Source organism: Convolutriloba macropyga, chromosome 1 (assembly GCF_964194025.1).
Source record: "Convolutriloba macropyga chromosome 1, txConMacr16.3, whole genome shotgun sequence".
NCBI lineage: Eukaryota > Metazoa > Xenacoelomorpha > Acoela > Convolutidae > Convolutriloba > Convolutriloba macropyga.
Window position 1 is genome coordinate 64,915,379 of NC_134468.1, and position 19,969 is coordinate 64,935,347.

Sequence of the window (19,969 nt, forward strand, 5' to 3'; positions counted from 1 at the left end):
TTTTTTTCATTTTAGGAAAACTTAGGAGTCAAAGATTGACCAAACTGATGCTTACGCCTGAAAATGCCATTTTTTTGCAGCATATAACATGAAAGTGACGTGACAGTTGGGTACTAAACTTCAATCGGTAGAAAAGGTGTTCCAAAAGCAAAACGAAAATTTTTAATTTGATTTAGTGTTCACTGCTTAATTTAATTTTCAACAAATGTCTGGGCAACAATTAGTGTTGTAACTTTCTTTCTCAGTTCGTTTTAATGGCTCAACTGTGAATATTAATAAAAAACAGCAACCTTTTTAATTGTCTAACGTTATTCATTCTGTGGAAAATTTAATAAGAAGTCGTTGAGACTACATGACATTGAAGGTTCGATATCGGGTAGTTCAATAATTTGCGGGGTTTAAGGGCTAATCTTGAGCATATTGGCTATGTAAACGAAAGGAGCAAATTTGAGCAAAGTAATTCGGAGTGGAATGCTGCTTTATTTGTTATGTAAACAAACGAGAGACTAACTTCGCAAAATGATCAAATTGTCAGAAAGAGTCAGAACCAAAACTCAGAGGTCATTAAACGAAAATACCAAAAATGATTACAGCAGAAAAGAGAAGAATAGACGAACTTGGGTAAGCAGATATATTTTCTTAGGATTTCCTCCAAACCACAAAATTGCACACCTAAAAGCCATTTCAGTATGATAAAAATGAACATGTATTCCCTATAAGCAGCTACAAGTTTTGGGTAAGTGTTTAATGTTTCAGGAAGGATATGATAGGTGTTTTAACTAGGAAAAATTACTGCATGAAAAAAAACGAAAAATGTTCTCTGAAGGATTTTTCTACCATTTCTTTGCCTTTTTCCAAGAAAAAGAATAATTGTTTACTCCAAACGATCACCAACAGCATAAGAAATATAAAAGGATTTGAAATAATATGAGATAAAGGTTTTTTCTCATACTTTATTGTGAGAAAAAGCAAAGCAAACTGTGGTCGAAAAAAAAAGCATTTACCATTTGTTTGAACTTTTGGAATGTCGTAGCAAACACTTTAATCATTAAAAACTGATAATATTTTATCTGATTCAGCTTATGTTTCGCTTCTATGCAGAACAACCAAATGAGTTGGTTTTCAAAACCAAAATAAGCAGAGCAAAAGGATGGTTGAAGGAACATCCATCAAGAACTGAAATGAAAAAGAAAATGAATTGAAGAAATGCTTGCCTTTTATCGCAAGAACTTTTTTGGATCCAAACTCGGTACTCCCTAATTAGAAGAAATAATTTGAGTATTATTTTAGAAGTGATGTGCAGGAGGAATTTTTATAGACCAAGTGATTCAACGCAATTAATTGTTTGAGCTCTTATATTCTAATTTATTTTTGTCATTCAGGTCGAGTATATCAGAAAAGTAGTTGGGAAAATCAGCGGGTCTAATTGAAACTTAAGCCGAGAAACAGAAACTGTTTAACAGTTTATTTGGTCATACAGTCGAGAGAGTCAAAATTGCCATACTAGTAGAAATAGTAAGTAATGGAAAATCAAAAGGTCAAAAATTTTGAAAAAAGAGGGTAGAAACAACAACTTATGAACTGAATTTGAAGTTTGCGAGTTTTGCTGGAGAAAATGATCTGTTGAAAATCAAGCTTCTCAATTTTTGACAACCCCCCACAAGTCCTCAAAACCCCACTTCCTCAAACCCGATCACATTGAAATTTTGAATACTGCCTACGTTAGCAATAGCCTGCGCAATGAAAAAAAAACAGTTTTTTCCGCTATCCGAAAGCCGTTTATTTTGCTTTCAAAAACGAAGAGGCGGTATTGATCTCTTTGCTTGTTTGGCAGAAAGAACGCTGCTACCAGAGTCTTAATATCTACCAAAACTGCATTCAGGAGTGCAAATTAGTAATCGTTCTACTTTATGGTTTTAACGCTGACAAATATTCTACAAGAGAAAAGGCAGAAACATCTGAGTGTTTCCTAATTTTTCCTTTTTTCTGATTATAAAAAAATAGTTAAAAACAGGTTAAAAAGACCTTGCAAGTTTGATCGCTTGACATCAATTCTCCGCTTGTTCATTCTTGCCTTTATTTGGTAAATGGATAGATGTTAGAGAAACATGTATGCCACATTTGATTTCTACCAAAGAATGTGTTTCTGCTTCGGAACCAGGAAGTACGTTTGGTGTCATCTTGATTACAACAGAATTACAACAAAAGTCAAGCATCACTGAGTCGGAAAAGACAGATCAACTTGAATCGAGCCTGAAGATGCTTGGGAGCAAAACGCGAGAAATTAAAACGCGAGGAGAGTTCTGTAATTTCTGCACAAAATATGCTTGAGGAAGTGATCAAGAATTGTGAAAGCATGGCGTCAAGAGTGGACAGTTTTGACTTTGAAATAGAGTGCAAAGAAGAAAATGCCACTACTGCTGAGAATTTGGCCGAAATTTTTTTTCAGCAAGAGATGGAAAAAAACCGACCGGCAGCAAAAAGCAAAATTTTCAATTCTAAAACTCTGCAGAAACTTGGAATTATCCGTGATACTACGCAGGAACGTGGAACTTGGTCTGGCACGTCTCGTAAGCGATAGAAAATATCGAAATGTCCCAAGTGAAAAATATCAGTGCTCAAATGAAGACATAGTGTTGACTACTGAATCAACTGCGATGAGAATCCTCATGAAAGGACTAATGGCAAAAGAGCGACAACTGTGCGCCTAGTTGCACGCCTAGATGAGCATAGCTGTGACTTGTTTGATGAGGTTTATAGTTTAATTGATTTGCAGATAAAAGAGTCTGTAATTTCAGAAGGGAAAGCATTGGCTCAATTAATCAACTCAGATGAGATAAACCCAAAATTGAGTTTCTCCTATGCTGTAAAAGGTGGAATTCCTCAGAGCGAGTGAATTGTACAAAACGGGGTTGAGCAGTCTCTGAAGTTGGGGCAAAGCAAAGTTTCTACTGCAGAAGAAGATTATTTTCCCAAAAAGTTCAGATAGGGAATCGGATGATGCCGAATGATGGAAAAGCCGCTTGTCCATTCGATTTTGGAGAGAACGTAATGATAGAACAATTCAAAGGTTCTTATTCGAGGCAAGATAGTGAGAGGAATCAGTACTCAGATTTTGAAGTTCAAAGAGCAATAGCTTGTGATCAAAATCAGTTGTTGTTGAAATTATGCGGCCAAGAACAAATAGTACAATACAGGAAGGGGTTGTCGTAAGTTCTTCTCCAAAATTGTTGAGGGTAAGTGACAATCGTTGAAGCCTGGAATTGAAGTACCCTGAGTTGTGCAGGCTGTTGGTTGGACAACAAAGTGTCAGTCGGAAAGAGAAGTGAAAAAAACTGAATATGGAGTCTCGGCCATCCAGGGGATTGTGGAGCAAACGAATGAAAGTATCGAAGAATTAGGCTGGAGACGGACATCCCCTCAAGCATCAGAGCAAGACAGAAGAGTTAATCAAGGTAATAAAATTGAACTGTGCTGTGAGAGCTAGTAAGTCTAATCTGAGGAGGCTTATGTTTTTATGACTTTGAGTTTTCATGCCAATCATAAAAATAGAAGCTCATAATTGAATCACCCAATCTGCTGTTAATAGTGAATTGCATATGATCTTAATAACAAAAACTAATGAAAAAAGATGGTCTGTCTAATTGCAATTTTTGGAATTAGGTTAGGGTCACATTAGCCTGAGTTACGGTTGTTGGATAAGGATTGTCTGCATTGTGAGCTTGTTTTCATCCAGTAATTTTTGTTCAAAAACAATTGGTTGACTGAGTACCTTATATATTAATATATATCTATCTATATATATATATATATATATATATATATATATATACATATATATATATATATATATATACATATATATATATATATATATATATATATATATATATATATAAGTATACATATAGGTTTATATATATATATATATATATATATATATATATATATTGATATATATACATATATATATATATATATATATATATATATATATATATATATATCTTTATATATAAATATATATGTATATAAATATAAATATACATAAATATATATATATATATATATATATATATATGTATGTATTCAAACATATTTCTATATATATATATATATATATATATATACGTATATACATATATATATATATATATATATATATATATATATATATATATAAATATATATATATATGTGTGTGTGTATGTGTGTGTTTATGTTGACAATTGGTTGACTGAGTACCTTATATATTAACATATATATATATATATATATATATATATATATATATATATATATATATATATATATATTAATGAACCCCCCAACCACAAAATTGCAAATCTAAAAGCCATTTTGGTTTAAAAGAAATACGTATCTATTCCGTTTGAGCAGCTAAGAATTTTAGTGCTTTCACGAGTGATATAATTGGTATTTTAACCAGTAAATGTTCTTGCATTATAAGGAAAAATTGGCTTGGAAAGATTTGTCGACCATTTTTTGCATTCTTTCAAAAAAACTTTGTTTGTTTGCTACGAATGATTTTCCACAGCCTGGGTAAAAAACAAAACAGAAAAGATACAAAAGTTATTCACAAATCTTTTTGTGTGAACAAGCGAAGCAGTTTGTGAGTGAAAGAAAAGGATTTACCAAAAGTTTAGCTTTGTGCATTGTCGGAGCAAAGACTTTTTATCATGAAAAACTGATAGTTTTTGGATGTAATGGAGCACTTGTTGGGCTTCTATGCACAGCAATCAAACGGGCTGGGTTATATAAAAAAATTAGGCGGAATTAAAGGGTGATTGAAGCGACGTGAATTTTTTGCCTTTTATTACAATAATTTTTTTGGATGCAAGATCGATACTCTTTTATTAGGAGAACTGTTTAGAATAAAATTTCAGAAGTAATTTTGTTTCTGCGGGAGGAATTTGGTATAGCTCTTGGGACTTAACACAAATGATAGTTTGAGTTATTATACTCTTTTTTTGGGATTCAGGTCAAATTTATCTGGCAAATATTTAAGGAAATCAACAGGTCTATAAAAAAATTTAAGATAAGACACAGTAATTAATGAAAAGTTTTTTTTACTTATACAGTGCAGAGAATCAAAACTGCCATACTTGTAGAAATGGTGAGTAATGGAAAATCAAAAAATCAAAATTTTTGAAGGAAGAATTTTCCGTAGAAATAACAAAATGTGAAGTAAACTCGATGTTTGAGATCGGAGGAACTATTGCTCTGATGTCCTCTTGAAGAAATGTTGATAATAACATCAGAGCGCAAGGTTTGTTTGGAAGAATTTTGGTAAAGAGAAACTGATCTGTTGCAAATCAAGCGACTCAATTTTCCCCATCCTCCGCAAGTCCTAAAAATTCTATTTATGCAGTCCTGATCGCCCTAAAAATTTAACTAGTTTGCTTACGCAATGAGAAAACACGAGCTTTTACCGCAATTACCAAAGCTGTTATTCTGATTTAAAACGAACAAAAAAGCGATAAGTGATTTTTTGTTTCTTTGATAGAAACAACATTTTTATCAGAATCGAAATATCTACCAAAAACCGCATTCAAGCTTGAAAAAAAACCAAAATAGTTTTCGTTCAAATTTGAGAATTTAACCCTGACGAATATTCTACAAAGAAAAAAGCAAAAATATCAGAGTTTTCGCTGATTATTCCAAAACTGTGATTTGAGGAAAATAGCTAAAAGTTGGTTAAAACAAACGATGCTAGATTTACATGGGGACGAAAAATATTCATTGGTAAATGAAAAAAATTCTGATACAGTTAAGAAATAAACTCAGAAGTATGGACTTGTATGAGAACTATTGAACTTGAAACAGCTTTTGTTGGAATATGAAATCATCAAAGCGATTTGTTCAGGAAACTCCGGTGATCTTGAGCAAACATTTAGTTCAGACAAACTGAATCACTTAGCCAACATTCTAAGCCCAAGATTGTTCTTATATGTTAGGACAAAAGGTTCTAAATGAAACGACACGTTACTTATTGCTGATAAAAACTGATAAAGGTGAGTACACTTAGGCACAAGAAAAAACGCTCAGAGAGAGGCTTACAGGGCTGATGAACAGCGGTTCGTCTGCCAAATTGGAGATAGAGAAACCTCGCAGATCAGTTGGTTCCTAGTAAGAGATGAAATGTAATTATTGAGTGATTTCATTGTGAAAGAACATAGTTTCATAAGTTGCAGTAAATGCAACTGCAAAGTCATTCGAGATTGATTGATCGATTGTTGAGTTGATTACAAGTTTCTAGCCAGTAACAGAGCTACTGGGAGGCAAAAGTTAATAGAATTGTTTGACTAGGAAGTGAATTGATGGGACTTGCGGATGGAGTGATTGAATTGGTTTGATTTAGTCTGGACCTTTAATTAGTTTCAATAGAAAACTTCCTTTTGATTGTTGATTTACTCAATTACATGTCGCTGGTTATTAAATTATTTGTTGCTGGTATTACATTTTTTGATCAATAATTCAATTATCCAGATTGAAGATTTCAAGCGTCCTGGAGAGCAAAATTTTTGGGGTACATTACAGTACACTCCCTACCACAAGAGGAACCACGAAACAAACTTTTCGCATTTTGATAGGGTTTTGGGCGCTAGTGGGTCCCGAACTAGCCTCCTTCTAACGACAAAAACACAAAATTCTCCATATTCGTTGACTACATTAGGACACGATTGTTGGTCTAGGAACCGGATATTTTTGGACCAATTTATTAGAATATTTTGGGAACGTTACTTATAAGGAGACAGGGTTGCTAAAAGTGGCTTGGTTTTAGCTTGCATTATTTTCTTGTTTTCCACCTTTCCCAAAAGAATTAAAATTTACTTTTACTTCTAAATATGGCAAGTGCGATAACAGACTAAAATTTGCTGGCTGGAGGTCATTTTTCATACCTTGGACTAAAGGTTGAATATTTTCAATGCTTATATGGTCGATATACCACGCAAAGGCTAGTGGGAGGAGATGGAAAAAGATGGAAAAAAGGAGAAAGAACTTTTAAGAAATGGACTCAATGGTGAGTAATCCTTTGACTGCTAAAGAACATCTTTGCTTGATGTCATCTTGTAAACTTGCTCAAACCGACAGTAAATTTATAAAATTTTTCGTCAAGTTTGGCAAAGAATCGGCGGTGAACACAGGCCTTTGTTTATAGCCTAAAACTGTTAAAATCATGATACAGGTATTGCAGCAATTTGTTTGGTTTTGTCGAGTATTTGTTTAAAGTCATTTGCTCATTGAAATCATTTGCTTATTAAAATAGTTTGCTCATTCTTACTGAGTGATAATTCAAACTCACTCTTTTCTGTCTGCCTTGACCACAGCTGTTCGTTTCTATAGATGAGGTAAGTCGAGTAGACAGGTCTGTTTTGGTCCCAACTCAGTTGAATTCGGGAATTTTCTTTCAGCGCCACAGACACAGTTGTCAACGTCGTGTTTGATTCATCGATAAAACGAAGCACCCATTTAGTACAACTTAAATATCAAAAAAACAGCGGTTATTAGCATGAATGATGGAAAATGACTAGCAGAAAGGAACATGCCATATAAAAATAGCAATAGCACCAGCATATATCAGCGCCGTTAAATAATAGAAAAGTAGTTATTAAAAGATAATATATTCGAAGACAACATACTCAAAGATGCCTCAACAGAGAACCAAAGGCACTTGCCCTATAGAATTAGGCAGCAGATAATTGAGAAAAACAACAAAAAGAAGCTAAACTCGAAAACTCAGAAAATGTGCAGAAAAAAAGGAAAGTAGAGGAGGTGTTCAAACTATCAGTTAGGAATCAAAACAAATTCGTTGATTCATTTTTGCTTTAACAGATGGCAACAATGCTCTGTTGTTAGTGAAATTAGTTAGCAGGAAAACAAGAAGGACAGAAATTGGCAAAGTGAAGAAGCGGTGTTTTTTGGTACAAGTAGATTCGACATCGTCAAAAACGGTAGAAATGAAATTAATTTTTATTGCAATACAATTTCAGCCCAGAAGAGGTCCAATGATTTCTGTACTTAATGAGACTGATAAACGGCAATCAAAAAGAAACATAAACTGTCATATCGGACACATTGCTCTCGAACGACTGGCTGGTAATTTACTCTAGGGGTTGCAGCTCAGAAAAATTTCTGGGTGCAAAAATATCCGGACAGGCTGCGATTCGAACACGTGACCTAGGCCTATTTCTATAGTTTTTGCCACTAAGCAATACTGCTTTGTTACAATTAAATCATTGTGTTGTTAACAACAGACTTAATATAGGAGTGAGCGCAATCGAGATCACTTAATGAAACTATGGGCATTATTTTAAAAAAAGAGGCGGGGAGGTGGGGGTTGTACGAGGAAGATGCGTGTGTGTGGCGGAGGGGAGATGGCGGGAGGTAGGTGAGGGGGTCTATGGGGGAGAGGTTAGGTGGGGTATAGGGGTAGTTGGGGGGCTCAAGTTTGAATAGGGAGAAGGGACTGTTACGAGAAAAAAACTTCCTCAATGCCCTTTTGACCATGAGTATTACGAGCAGTTCCTTTTACTATCTTTTAGTAATTATGCCACTGTTAGAGTCCAAAAATCTAAATCAGAAGTCAACACTCTAAAAAGCAAGTCAAAGTTCGAAAACAAAGCCAAAAGTTTAAGTCATAGACAAACTTGCATCAGCTAAAAGAAAAAGTAGCATCTCAACACTCCTCTTTTTGTCGTAAAAACACGCACGTCTACAATAATTACTTCGAATTTCGTTCGAGAGCAAATAAAAAATAGAAACAACAGATAATAAGCCCGAAGAAGTTTTGAAGTCTTATAGAAACTTGTAATACTTCAAACTGTCTTTGTTTTGTTATTATGTTTTTTTTAAAGAGAAAAAGAGACCAACTAGTACAAAGACAAACAAACATGGTAACTAAATAATTGCAAATAAATGTCGCGACCGAAAGATCACTAACTTTTCAGTAAAACAAATACTCCCTGGGTAATAACATTTGTTTTATTGTTTACAATGTGCCTCAAAAACTTCACAGATACGAATAAAAACATAGTCAAAAGTAAACAGTTCTCTCGAAACCCCAAAAAGTGATTGATCTCCGTATTTTTCGTTTCATATTATTTGCTGAATAGTGCGGCATTCAAACCAGCTGAGAGAAGAAATAGGTCTATGGGAGTATATAATACAAGAAATTTAAGAGAAAAGCATGTTTTATACTGTGTAAAAAGGCATAAACATTGTTTATAGTTTTGAAATTTTTTGTATTCTTTTTCTTCAATTTTTCCGCGCTAATCATTTTTGTGTGTCTCTCCATTTGACATATTTGGAGTATTTTTGTTAGCAAATGTTAACAGAATCTTGTTTTTGAAGCCCATTGAATGATACTGCTAAGATTCTATTGAAAAACGGATGCCGACAACACCCATCAGTTGAACGAACAACATGTTCTTCTAAAAATGCCAATATGCTGCTGAAAATTAGATATAGCAAAAATGTGAGCAAAATCCAAGACATGTTTTTTTTGCATTACAGTTGTCCATGATTGAAATAAATCTGAAAGAAATCATTAATAGTCTTTTCTTTAAAAAGTGTACACGAAAATTGTAAACCTTCCAAAAACGAGTTACTACAGAAAAGAGAATCAGAGGATCAGCTAGCTCATATATCTTCCCTCTATTTAAATATAACCTAAAGAACAGTACTTTGCATTGTTGGTACAAAAAAGGAAAAGAAATTAAAGTGCTAGAATTGTCCTTTTTTCTACAATTTAGTTGAAATTTGGTTAAATTTTGTCCAAATTAGACAAAATCATGACAACAAGGTTGTAACATGAAACGAGAAAAAGATGATATTCACAAATTTTCTTGCTAAAGCAACCAAAGGCACTTGCCCTATAGAATTAGGCAGCAGATAATTGAGAAGAACAGGGAAAGCAAGCTAAACTCGAAAACTCAATAGTTTTTAATTTGCAGAAAAAAATGAAAGTAGAATTGTTCAAACTATCAGTTAGGAATCAAAACAAATTCATTGATTCATTTTTGCTTCAATAGACGACTGTAATGTTCTGTTATTACTGAAATTAGTTAGCAGGAAAACGAGAAGGACTGAAATTGGGCAAAATTGAAGAAAGCGGTGTTTATTGGTACAAGTAGATTCGACATCGTCAAAAACGGAAGATATGAAGTCAATTTCTATTGCAATATAATTTAACCCCAGAAGAGGTCCAATGAGTTCTGTACTTAATGAGACTAATATACGGACAACGGAAAAAAACATAAACCGACATATCGGACACATTGCTCTCGAACGACTAGCTGGCAATTTACTTCAGGGGTTGCAGTTTAGGAAAATTTTTGGGTGCAAAAATATACGGACAGGCTGCGATTCGAACACGCGACCTAGGCCTATTTTTATAGCTTTTGCCATTAAGCAATACTCCTTTGTTACGATTAAATCATTGTTTTGTTAACAACAGACTTAATATAGGAGTGAGCGCAATCGAGATCACTTAATAAAACTATGGACATTATTTTAAAAAATGAGGCGGGGAGGTGGAGGTTGTACGATGAAGATACGTGTGTGTGGTGGAGGAGAGATGGCGGGAGGTAGGTGAGGGGGTCTATGGGGGAGGGGTTAGGTGGGGTATAGGGGTGTTTGGGGGGCTCAAGTTTGAATAGGGAGAAGGGACTGTTACGAGAAAAACACTTCCTCAATGCCCTTTTGACCATGAGTATTATGAGCAGTTCCTTTTACTATCTTTTAGTAATTATGCCACTGTTAGAGCCCAAAATTCGAAATCAGAATTCAACGCTCTAAAAAGCAAGTCAACAAAAGTCAAAAGATCAAGTCATAGACAAACTTGCATCAGCTAAAAGAAAAAGTAGCATCTCAACACTCCTCATTTTGTCGTGAAAACACGCACGTCTACAATAATTATTTCGAATTTCCTTCGAGAGCAAATAAGAACAGATAATAAGCCCGAAGAAGTTTTGAAGTCTTAAAGAAACTTGTAATACTTCAAACTGTCTTTGTTTTGTTATTATGTTTTTTTAAAGAGAAAAAGAGACCAACTAGTACAAAGACAAACAAACATGGTAACTAAATAATTGCAAATAAATGTCGCGACCGAAAGATCACTAACTTTTCAGTAAAACAAATACTCCCTGGGTAATAACATTTGTTGATATCGTTTACAATGTGCTTCAAAAACTTCACAGATACAAATAAAAACATAATCAAAAGTAAACAGTTTCTCGAAACCCCAAAAATTGATTGATCTCCGTTTTTTTCTTTTCATATTATTTGCTGACTAGTGTGGCATTCAAACATGCTGAGAGAAGAAATAGGTCTATGGGAGTACATAGTACAAGAAATGTAAGAGAAAAGCATGTTTTATACAGTGTAAAAAGGCATAAACATTGTATATAGTTTTGAAAATTTTTGTATTCTTTCTCCTCAATTTTTCCGCGCTAATCATTTTTGTGTGTCTCTCTTTTGACATGTTTGGAGTATTTTTGCCAGCAAATGTTAACAGAATCTTGTTTTTGAAGCAAATTGAATGATACTGCTAAGATTCTATTGCAAAACGGATGCCGACAACACCCATCAGTTGAACGAACAACATGTTCTTCTAAAAATGCCAATGGGCTGCTGAATATTAGACAGGGCAAAAATGTGAGCAAAATCAAAGAAATGTTTTTTTTTGCATTACAATTGCCCATAATTGAAATAAACTGAAAGAAATCATTAATAGCCTTTTCATGAAAAAGTGTACTCGAAAATTGTAAACCTTCCAAAAACGAGTTCGTACAAAAAAATCAGAGAATCAGCTAGCTCACATATCTTCCCTCTATTTAAGTATAACCTATAGAGCAGTACTGTGCATTATTGGTACAAAAAAAGGAAAAGAAAACAAAATGCTAGAATTGTCCTTTTGGTAACAATTTAGTTGAAATTTGGTTAAATTTTGACCAAATTAGACAAAATCATAGAAACAAGGATGTAACATAAAAAGAGAAAACGATGATATTCACAAACCTTCTAACTAAAAAAACTACGCCGGAAGGGTTTCCCAGTGTAACCACTTGTTTATTGTTAAAAAAAGTGTATTGGTCACAGCCTTATGATGCCACTCAAAATCATAAAAATAACAACTGCGGTCGGCAAAAATTGACTGCACAAAATCCCAGTCGGACATACAGATCCTCGCGCGCTTCTGCTGCAAATAGTTTACAATTTTTTCTTGTATTTCTTTAGTAATTTGATAATTGCTGATAAAAACCACAAATTAAAATTCAAACCCTATAACTGTCAAGAACTTTCCAGACGTGAAGTATAAGCCCTTCTCACATCAGAAATTAGAACATTTTATCATTATGTAGAATTTGTAATTTTTCTGACATTGCAAAACCACGGCATGTCATATGGAAAACCGCTTTATAAAACTTACCACCTACCGATGGCGGCAACTGTACAAGCTGCAATAACAATTAATTAATCATGATTTTCAGTCGTTCGGCATTCATATTTGTTATCTTAATGTGAAGGTATTGTGGTAAGGTTCTTCTTTTGCCGAGACAACTTAAAAATCCATTGATGAGCTTTCAGAGTTTTCTGGTTACGCGGTTAAATTGATTGTTGCAAAGCAAGTGTGATATCATTTTTTGCTGATCTTTGATAATTGATTAGGTAAATGAAAAATGTTCTCAATAATTCACTGTACACCATGAAAAAATATACATTTTAGACAAAATAAAGTTTAACAAAATCGACTTTAATTTTCAAGCAAACCGTTTCATGGCAATTTGATTTGTAATAGTTTGATTATGCTCATTAGCTGTAGCACAAGGATAGAGTGATTACCATATACAGGTTTTTGGAATAACCAAAAATTATCAGAAAGAGTGATTGTTTTTATTAATCAACAGAGTTATGATAGTTATATCAAACATGACCAAGATTAAAGCAAGACTTTCGATTTTAGCCACTAGCTGTTTTTTAATAAATAAAAAGAACTTTGGCTTTAGCGTTAAAATTTATGTCTTCTGACGAATGGAAAATCCCATTCTAGTACTGCACACAAAATAGCCGAATGACTTTCGGAACATAGCCGCCTTTGACACACGCACATTAGGATTGAAACAAAAAAAAACAGGAAGATAAAAGAAAAGATAGTTTATTTTTTAAAAGTGTCAAAACCTATCTTCTCCTTATCTCCAGTTTAAGCTGTATTAACCAGTTTTTGTAGAACGAACGAACGGACAATTAATCCCGCCACAAAGCAAATCGAATGCATACATTTAAGCATTAATTACCACCACTCTTAGCACCCGCCAAACAAACTAACGCGCGCTTAGGGTAACAAAATATTAGCATTTGAGCCTTTACTTTTCTAATTAAGAAACGAGCCTCAGTTTAGGCCTGGATAATCCAGGACAAAATCCAAACTAGAACGAGAACTAAATTTGAGTAGGCGCCGCAAATACTGCTCAAGTTTACTGCTCTTTGACTGACATTTGCAACTCAGGGGAACTACTAAAAGCGATTCAGGTGCATCTGATGAAAAGCAAAAAATTCCCCCATAAACTTCAAGGTTACAAGAGCAGAAGGGGAAGAATTAAGGCGCCTACGCAAGGGAAAATAGGCTCAAAGGCTCCCGATTTTTTTAATATTTTTTAAAGGAAAAAACAATAATAAATTCATGAGATGAGCAGAGTTAATTTTCTCAATTTCTTGGCCAATAGGAAAATTAGGAGACGGTTTCACTATGAACGTGAACGTGGTTTTTTCCGCCCCCTATAGGCACAATGCTTCGCTAAAAAGCATTGAGAGAAAGAAGCAGGATGAGATTATTGGAGTTTCTGAGATAGACCGCAGACAACGGTCACCTTCTTTTTGCTCATGATTTCAAACAGAAAATGTTCAAACCTATACTGTTTAAACAGTAAGAACTTAAACAATTTCTTCATTAAATCTTATAAGTTTTACAACTATCCGATAAAATAACTATCCGATATACAACATGAATTGAACGATCGCCACCCAGCTCATCTCGATATTAGAACCAGACAACTGGTAATTAGTAAGCTGTGATTTTACCGTTACTCTTTTATAAATAAAACACTTTCAGCCCGCCAAATCTTTAAATTGAGACTTATAGCACAAATAGGTCTCAGGCATATATCTTTGCCTTCGATTTGTTATATAATTATCAAATTAGATCGGCATACAAAAAGAGATCCCGTTTTGTGTGATTTGTTAAAGCCCGTTTTAATTTGATAATATACAGAACTCAGATTTTTAGATCTGAAAACTGTTTAGCTTAATGCTAATTCTAATTTGCTTTTGCACTAATCAACTGTGATAACTTCATGACTGGGTTCTATCAAAGTGTCCCTTTATCTTAAACCTGCTTTCCTAATCTTGACCCTATAATAGCTAAGTTGCACAAATTTATTTCAGTGTCCTCTTACTTCAATCCAAATAAAACAGCGAGCGATTTATTGCAGAATTGAAACGCGAATTTGAGTGCCAAATCAAAAAAATGGAAAAGTTTTTAAAAATTCAGTATAAATATCGGCAAACAGGTCAATAGATCACCAACTAAAAACAGTAATTATCAAATTTGGACAATCATTTTGAAAACCAAAAATTGTAGATTTTTTTGTTCCGACCTGAATTAGTGGTGGAGGAACTATATATTCAAATGAGTTTTTTTTTTGTTCAGACAATTTTGGCCGATCGATATCATCATCCTAGGGAGTTGTGAGTGGTATCATTAGAAAGCGGGTCCAGCGTATAATATGGAATAAAATAGATTTTTTGATTTTCATTTTCTAAAGAGAGTTCTCGACGTTTAAAGATTTGTGAATAGCAGACGATATTACCTTGTTTTTATTCACATTTTCCTTATTTTTTCAAAATTTTGTCAAAAGTATGTTAAAATTGTTAACGGTAGTGTAATTTACTTAATCTCATAAGATATGCTTAAGTTGCTGAATTGTTCCATTTGTGTTTTTGAACAGAATTAATGCTAAATTTCTCATATTTCTGACTTTTTTTTCAAAAATGGGAGCAAATACGTTTTTTTAGACCACTTTCTTCAAATTTTCTGGAAGTGGAAACCTTTAAAATTCACTCATATCCTTTTTAAGCTCAAAAAGAACTGGTGGTACTCTTGCCGCCCTAATAGTTATCTGGAATTATAATATTGCGAGTTTTTGGCAATTAAATACTCGATAAAAATATAAAATTCATAATTTTCTTGATATGCTGAAAAGTTGTGTTCAAAAATGAATCTTTTTTGCAACGCTTGTAGAATTGGGTGTATTGTTGAGCCGTGCAGCATTATCAGGGCTGATCTCGACCTCACCATTGATCCTTACGGTTTTAAGATTTTAGATTTCAATGGGGCGCTGCTTTTTTATAAAAATATATTTCGTCATTTATAGTTTTTGTGTAAATTAATGACAGGAATATCAAACCAGGACTCAATTATTGACAGATCTTATTAACAAAAAAGGGGCTCAATGATACAAGACCTATGATTTCAGAGTTAAGCTCTTGGTTTTTATGGCAAACCAATTGTTTTCGTAAATTTTTATGGACTTCTTATCTTTTGCTTTCCATCTGTTATGCTTTTTGTAGTCCAATAACTTAGTCTCCCCAATCAGAGATCTAACTGATTTTTTAAGCAATACAAATGAGCCTAGACTTTCTCTTGAGTTGTTATCTAATGTCCCTTATGACTGTGAATTCTTTTGTTTTAATAAAATATCAGTGACTTTTTAAACTTTCCAGCTAATTTAATTAACTTCTCTCATTTTCAGGCGTAGTCTCAGTAAAAACAGTAGAAACCCACTTCCTCTGAGTTGTGAATTATTGTTGCTTACGGTTTTATGGTTAAATGGAGGTTTCTTGGTTTTGATACTAAGAGTTTTTATTTTTTTTTGTTTTTTGTGCATAATTGAACACTTTATTAGTTCTTTTTCTTTCCATGTCGAATTATCACATTGACAAGGAACTATTGACAAGTCCAACTGAAAGACAAGATGATTGGTGACAATGCTCAAGCGTTGAGAAAAGGCGTGTCTGAATATAATAATTGTTATTAATGAATAATTTCTTCTTTTTGCCTGAGACACAGTTCTCTGCCAAAAGTTCGTGGATTTTTTCATCCCTGCCTTTTTTGTCTTTCCTCTTGTTGTTGTACGACAAACATCTTATAATTATAGGTCTCAATTGATTTCTAGGACATACGATTGAAACTTTTCAAAGACTTTGGTGTATAGCTATTTGTTTTAATGACTTTCAAACTAACTTTTTTTAAGAAAACAGAAGATTCTTTCAACTGTCCCTTTTTTTGCTTCTATTTTTGTCATCAAGTAATCAATCTCACTAATAAAAAGGGTCAGCTACTTTTGTTACCTAAACATCATTTTTTTTGATTGGTTATATGTTTTGACCGATGGCTTCGACCATTTAGTTTTATGAAAAAATTTTTGATATTTCTACACTGTTCAAGTTTTGGGTCTGTTTTTGTTGCGATGTTTATGTAGTCCTTATATAAGGAAGAGTCATTGATATTAATATGAAAAGGAAGTGATGATTTACAGTTCTTGCAAATAAGAACCTAAAATTATAGGGCCTTGAACACTGGGATGTCGTAAAATTGTTGAGGAAATTCGGGCTTCTGAATTTTTTATGTTGTCTTCTGACTTAGTCTCATTAATAACCAGCGGAATTGGCTTCTTGATGTGTTGCAACTTAATCGAAACTTTTTGAAATCCTATTTCTGTTACGGCTTTTGAAACTATTTGTTCTCAAAAACTTAATTGGGTTTTTGAGCTTCGCCATTTTTTAAATCGCTTTTCGGTCAATTTGTAGCTTAGTCTCTGGCACGAACGCGTTTTCAAGGAGCTTTTTTAAAATCTTTATAACGGTTTTAGATTCAATTGTTTGTCTCTTGGCTTTGTTGTTGCACTTACTAAGAGATTTCATAAAATGTTTGAGATTATGTATTTGTACATCTTAAAGGATTTCTGTTTTCTTTATAAATTATAACATTAATGGTAGGGTAGGTCGAATTGGCGCCGAAATTTTGTGCAAATGGAAAATATTGATGCTCTTACTGACAGATTTCTGGTTTAATCTGCTTCAATGCTATTTTCGCGCAAACTTAACTTGAACTTTTTTTATTTTGTCGCTATTTTTCTTTCTTTTTGTAGTGGTATGATTTATACTAGATAATGACATGTCTCAACTGCTTTCTAAGAAAACATTAATGAACATTTAAGCGTTTTCAGTTTTTTTAATGATATTAATCACTTTGAAAATTTTTTTTTAATAAAAAAGGAAACGTATTTTTCAACTTCGCACCTTTTTTGCTCTTTTTTGTCGACCTGTCTCATTCGCATTTGACGACAGGTCCAAAATCTTTTCTAATGAAGCATAGTTTATCTTGCTTTTTTCAGGCTATATCTGATGCGAGATTGATTTTATTATTTTTTTAATATAGACATCGAGTTTTGGTCGTAATTAATTTTTGTTATTTGATTTTTATTTTTGTATTTTCTAGTAGTCCTTTTAACAAAAGGTTCCATTGGCCCTCTAGTGTGGATTTATGGTATCCCATTAGTTGTTTTTTGAAAGTATACCAAAAAGTACACAAACCTAATTATACCAAGACAGATAGAATAAAATCGAAAACATAACTGAGTACCGTTCGGTGAAGTGCTTTCGACTGAAAAAAGAGGATAGACTTTGGTTTGCATAAGTTTAGGAGACTGGCCTCCGTTGAACGGATAAAATGGCACGTGCCATCTGTACCATGAATTTGTGCTGTCAAATTGTTCCTCAGCAGCCTTGCTAAAACGCACGGGACTACAATAACAGCTTCAATTTTGTTATAATATTTCCCAAAATACCAATAACCGTTTGTTTTCAGCATTGAATTTTAAACCCTGTTACACTGACACTCGAACCAAAAGGCGTCAAAAGAGAGAGCACCAAGACATAACAAGTTTTTATCTTGTAAAAAAAGGACCGCGTACAACTAATAGCCGCTTGAATAGCTGACGTCAGGCCGCAAAAGAAAATCGGGATATCAAAGCAATTCAAATTAAGTCCATTAGAATCTAAGAACCTCCAGGTTATCTTAGGGTTTTGAATTCGGTTAGGTTAACAGCTAAGCTGCTACATAAAAAACAATAAAATAGTTAGAACATAATAATGTTTGATTAATAAATTTCTAACATGTAACATTTACCAAGTGGTTAGTTTAATTTACATGTTTCAGGTTTAAAAAAAAACCTCCAAAAATTCCATAGAGAAGAACAAAAATTTAATGGGAAGAATTAAATTCTCTCAAGTACATTATTTCCCTCAACGCCCATAGGTGAGGAACGCCCAGTGTTATTGTCTACATGGGTTTGTTTAGGCTTTAGAAATTCACATAGCATTTTGATGTTAAAAAAGATTTGCAGCAGTTTAAAATGCTGTAAACAGCGTTAAAAAAGAGCACATCTTACAGCATCTTTCAACTTTTCTGTTGCAGTGTTGTGTCTTGTTCATGACATCTCTGCACAGAGCTCGCTCATGTTTGTCATCTTCCCAGCAGTGCTGCCTTGTATCCCGGACATCGTACAGCTTCAGAGGGAACACACATAACGCAGTCAAGTCCTCATTCGGACAGAAGCCACACTTTTCTAAACACAAATCGAACCGTCTTATTCAGTAATTTTTCCTAGAGACTGGATGTCATACTGCTGTGATTATAGTGTTGTGTAAGTAGTATGGTCATAACTTTTCTTTCACTTGGCATGTTTTAAACGAAACGGATCTATTCTGTTTTGCCCCCCCCCCCTAATAGGGGGGGGGGGGGGGGGCGTAAAAAACACTGGGGGCCAAAACAGAATAGATCCGAAACTCCATAAACAGAACTTGGTAATGATTTAGTAAGAAAATTTTTAAACAAGAGGTAAGCAGGACTGATTTGTTAGATCATATTGTGAACGAATACCTCAAAACAATCATGTTATTCTGTTTAACGTTTGTTAATACTTAGTTTCCACAATATTTGATGATAGACAGTTTCTATTGGTGAAACGCCTGGAGTTTAGTTCAACTAGCCATAAATGTTTTAGAATGGGCTCAAATGGAAACAGAGTTCACTTTTTGTTCCGACCCCCACTTTAGTGGGGAGGGAGGAACTATATACTCAAATGGGTTTTTTTTGTTCAGTCAATTTTGGCCGATCGATATAATCATCGCAGAGAGTTGTGAGCGGTGTCATTAGAAAGCCAGTCCAGCGTAGAATAAGGAATTAGAAAGATTTTTTCATTTTTTGCTTTTTTAGGGAGTTATCGAGGTTTAAATTTTGCTTAAAAAATGTTAAAATTGTAAACTATACTGCTTTTTATTTCTTCCCTAAAGATAAAAGAGGGTTGCTGATTTGTTCGATCCGAGTTTTTTGGCTAGAATTTATGCTAAATATTTCAAAAATCAGACTTTTTTCGAGAAAAACAGGACCACATTTGCTTTTTTTCGCCCACTTGCCTTAAATTTGCAAGAAGTAGACACCTTAAAATCGCAATCGAAATCTTCTTATGCTCAGAAGGGAGCTAGTTGTAATCCTGTTGGATTTATGAGTCTTCTGTATCATAATTTTGCAAGTTTTTTGCAAATTTAATCTCGATAATTACAAAAAAGCCTTATTTATTTTTTGACAAACTGAAAATTTTGTTTCAACTTTTTTAGGAGGTATAGATGAGCCCAGACAATTCATTCATTATCTAATGTCTTTTATGACTTTGGATATATTTATTTTAAGAAACGATCGTTGAATTTTTGAACTTTGCCACTATTTTATCTTATTTCTTTCAACTTCGGGGCAAAGTAAAAACAGGCAATACGAATTCCGTGTGAGTAATACATTATTTTTGGAATCGGTTTTACATTCAACTTTTTT

At 33.7% G+C, this 19,969-nt stretch overlaps 3 protein-coding genes across 3 annotated transcripts in view; 1 reads left to right on the top strand and 2 right to left on the bottom strand.

Annotated features, from left to right (window-relative positions):
- The window catches only part of LOC142350648 (uncharacterized), a 626,363-nt gene that overhangs the window by 203,920 nt on the left and 402,474 nt on the right, over positions 1 to 19,969 (bottom strand). The gene's annotated exons all lie outside the window — the stretch shown is intronic.
- LOC142341676 (splicing factor 3B subunit 2-like) overlaps positions 1 to 19,969 on the top strand; it is a 542,910-nt gene that overhangs the window by 173,855 nt on the left and 349,086 nt on the right. The window lies entirely within an intron of this gene.
- The window catches only part of LOC142346067 (uncharacterized), a 96,588-nt gene that overhangs the window by 1,681 nt on the left and 74,938 nt on the right, over positions 1 to 19,969 (bottom strand). Inside the window, exons 8-9 of the mRNA XM_075398602.1 lie at positions 18,531 to 18,707; positions 7,325 to 7,500 (exon numbers count right to left, since the gene is read on the bottom strand). Coding sequence (XP_075254717.1) covers positions 7,451 to 7,500; positions 18,531 to 18,707 — 227 coding nt within the window. The 3' untranslated portion in view covers positions 7,325 to 7,450. The remainder of the gene's footprint in view (positions 1 to 7,324; positions 7,501 to 18,530; positions 18,708 to 19,969) is intronic.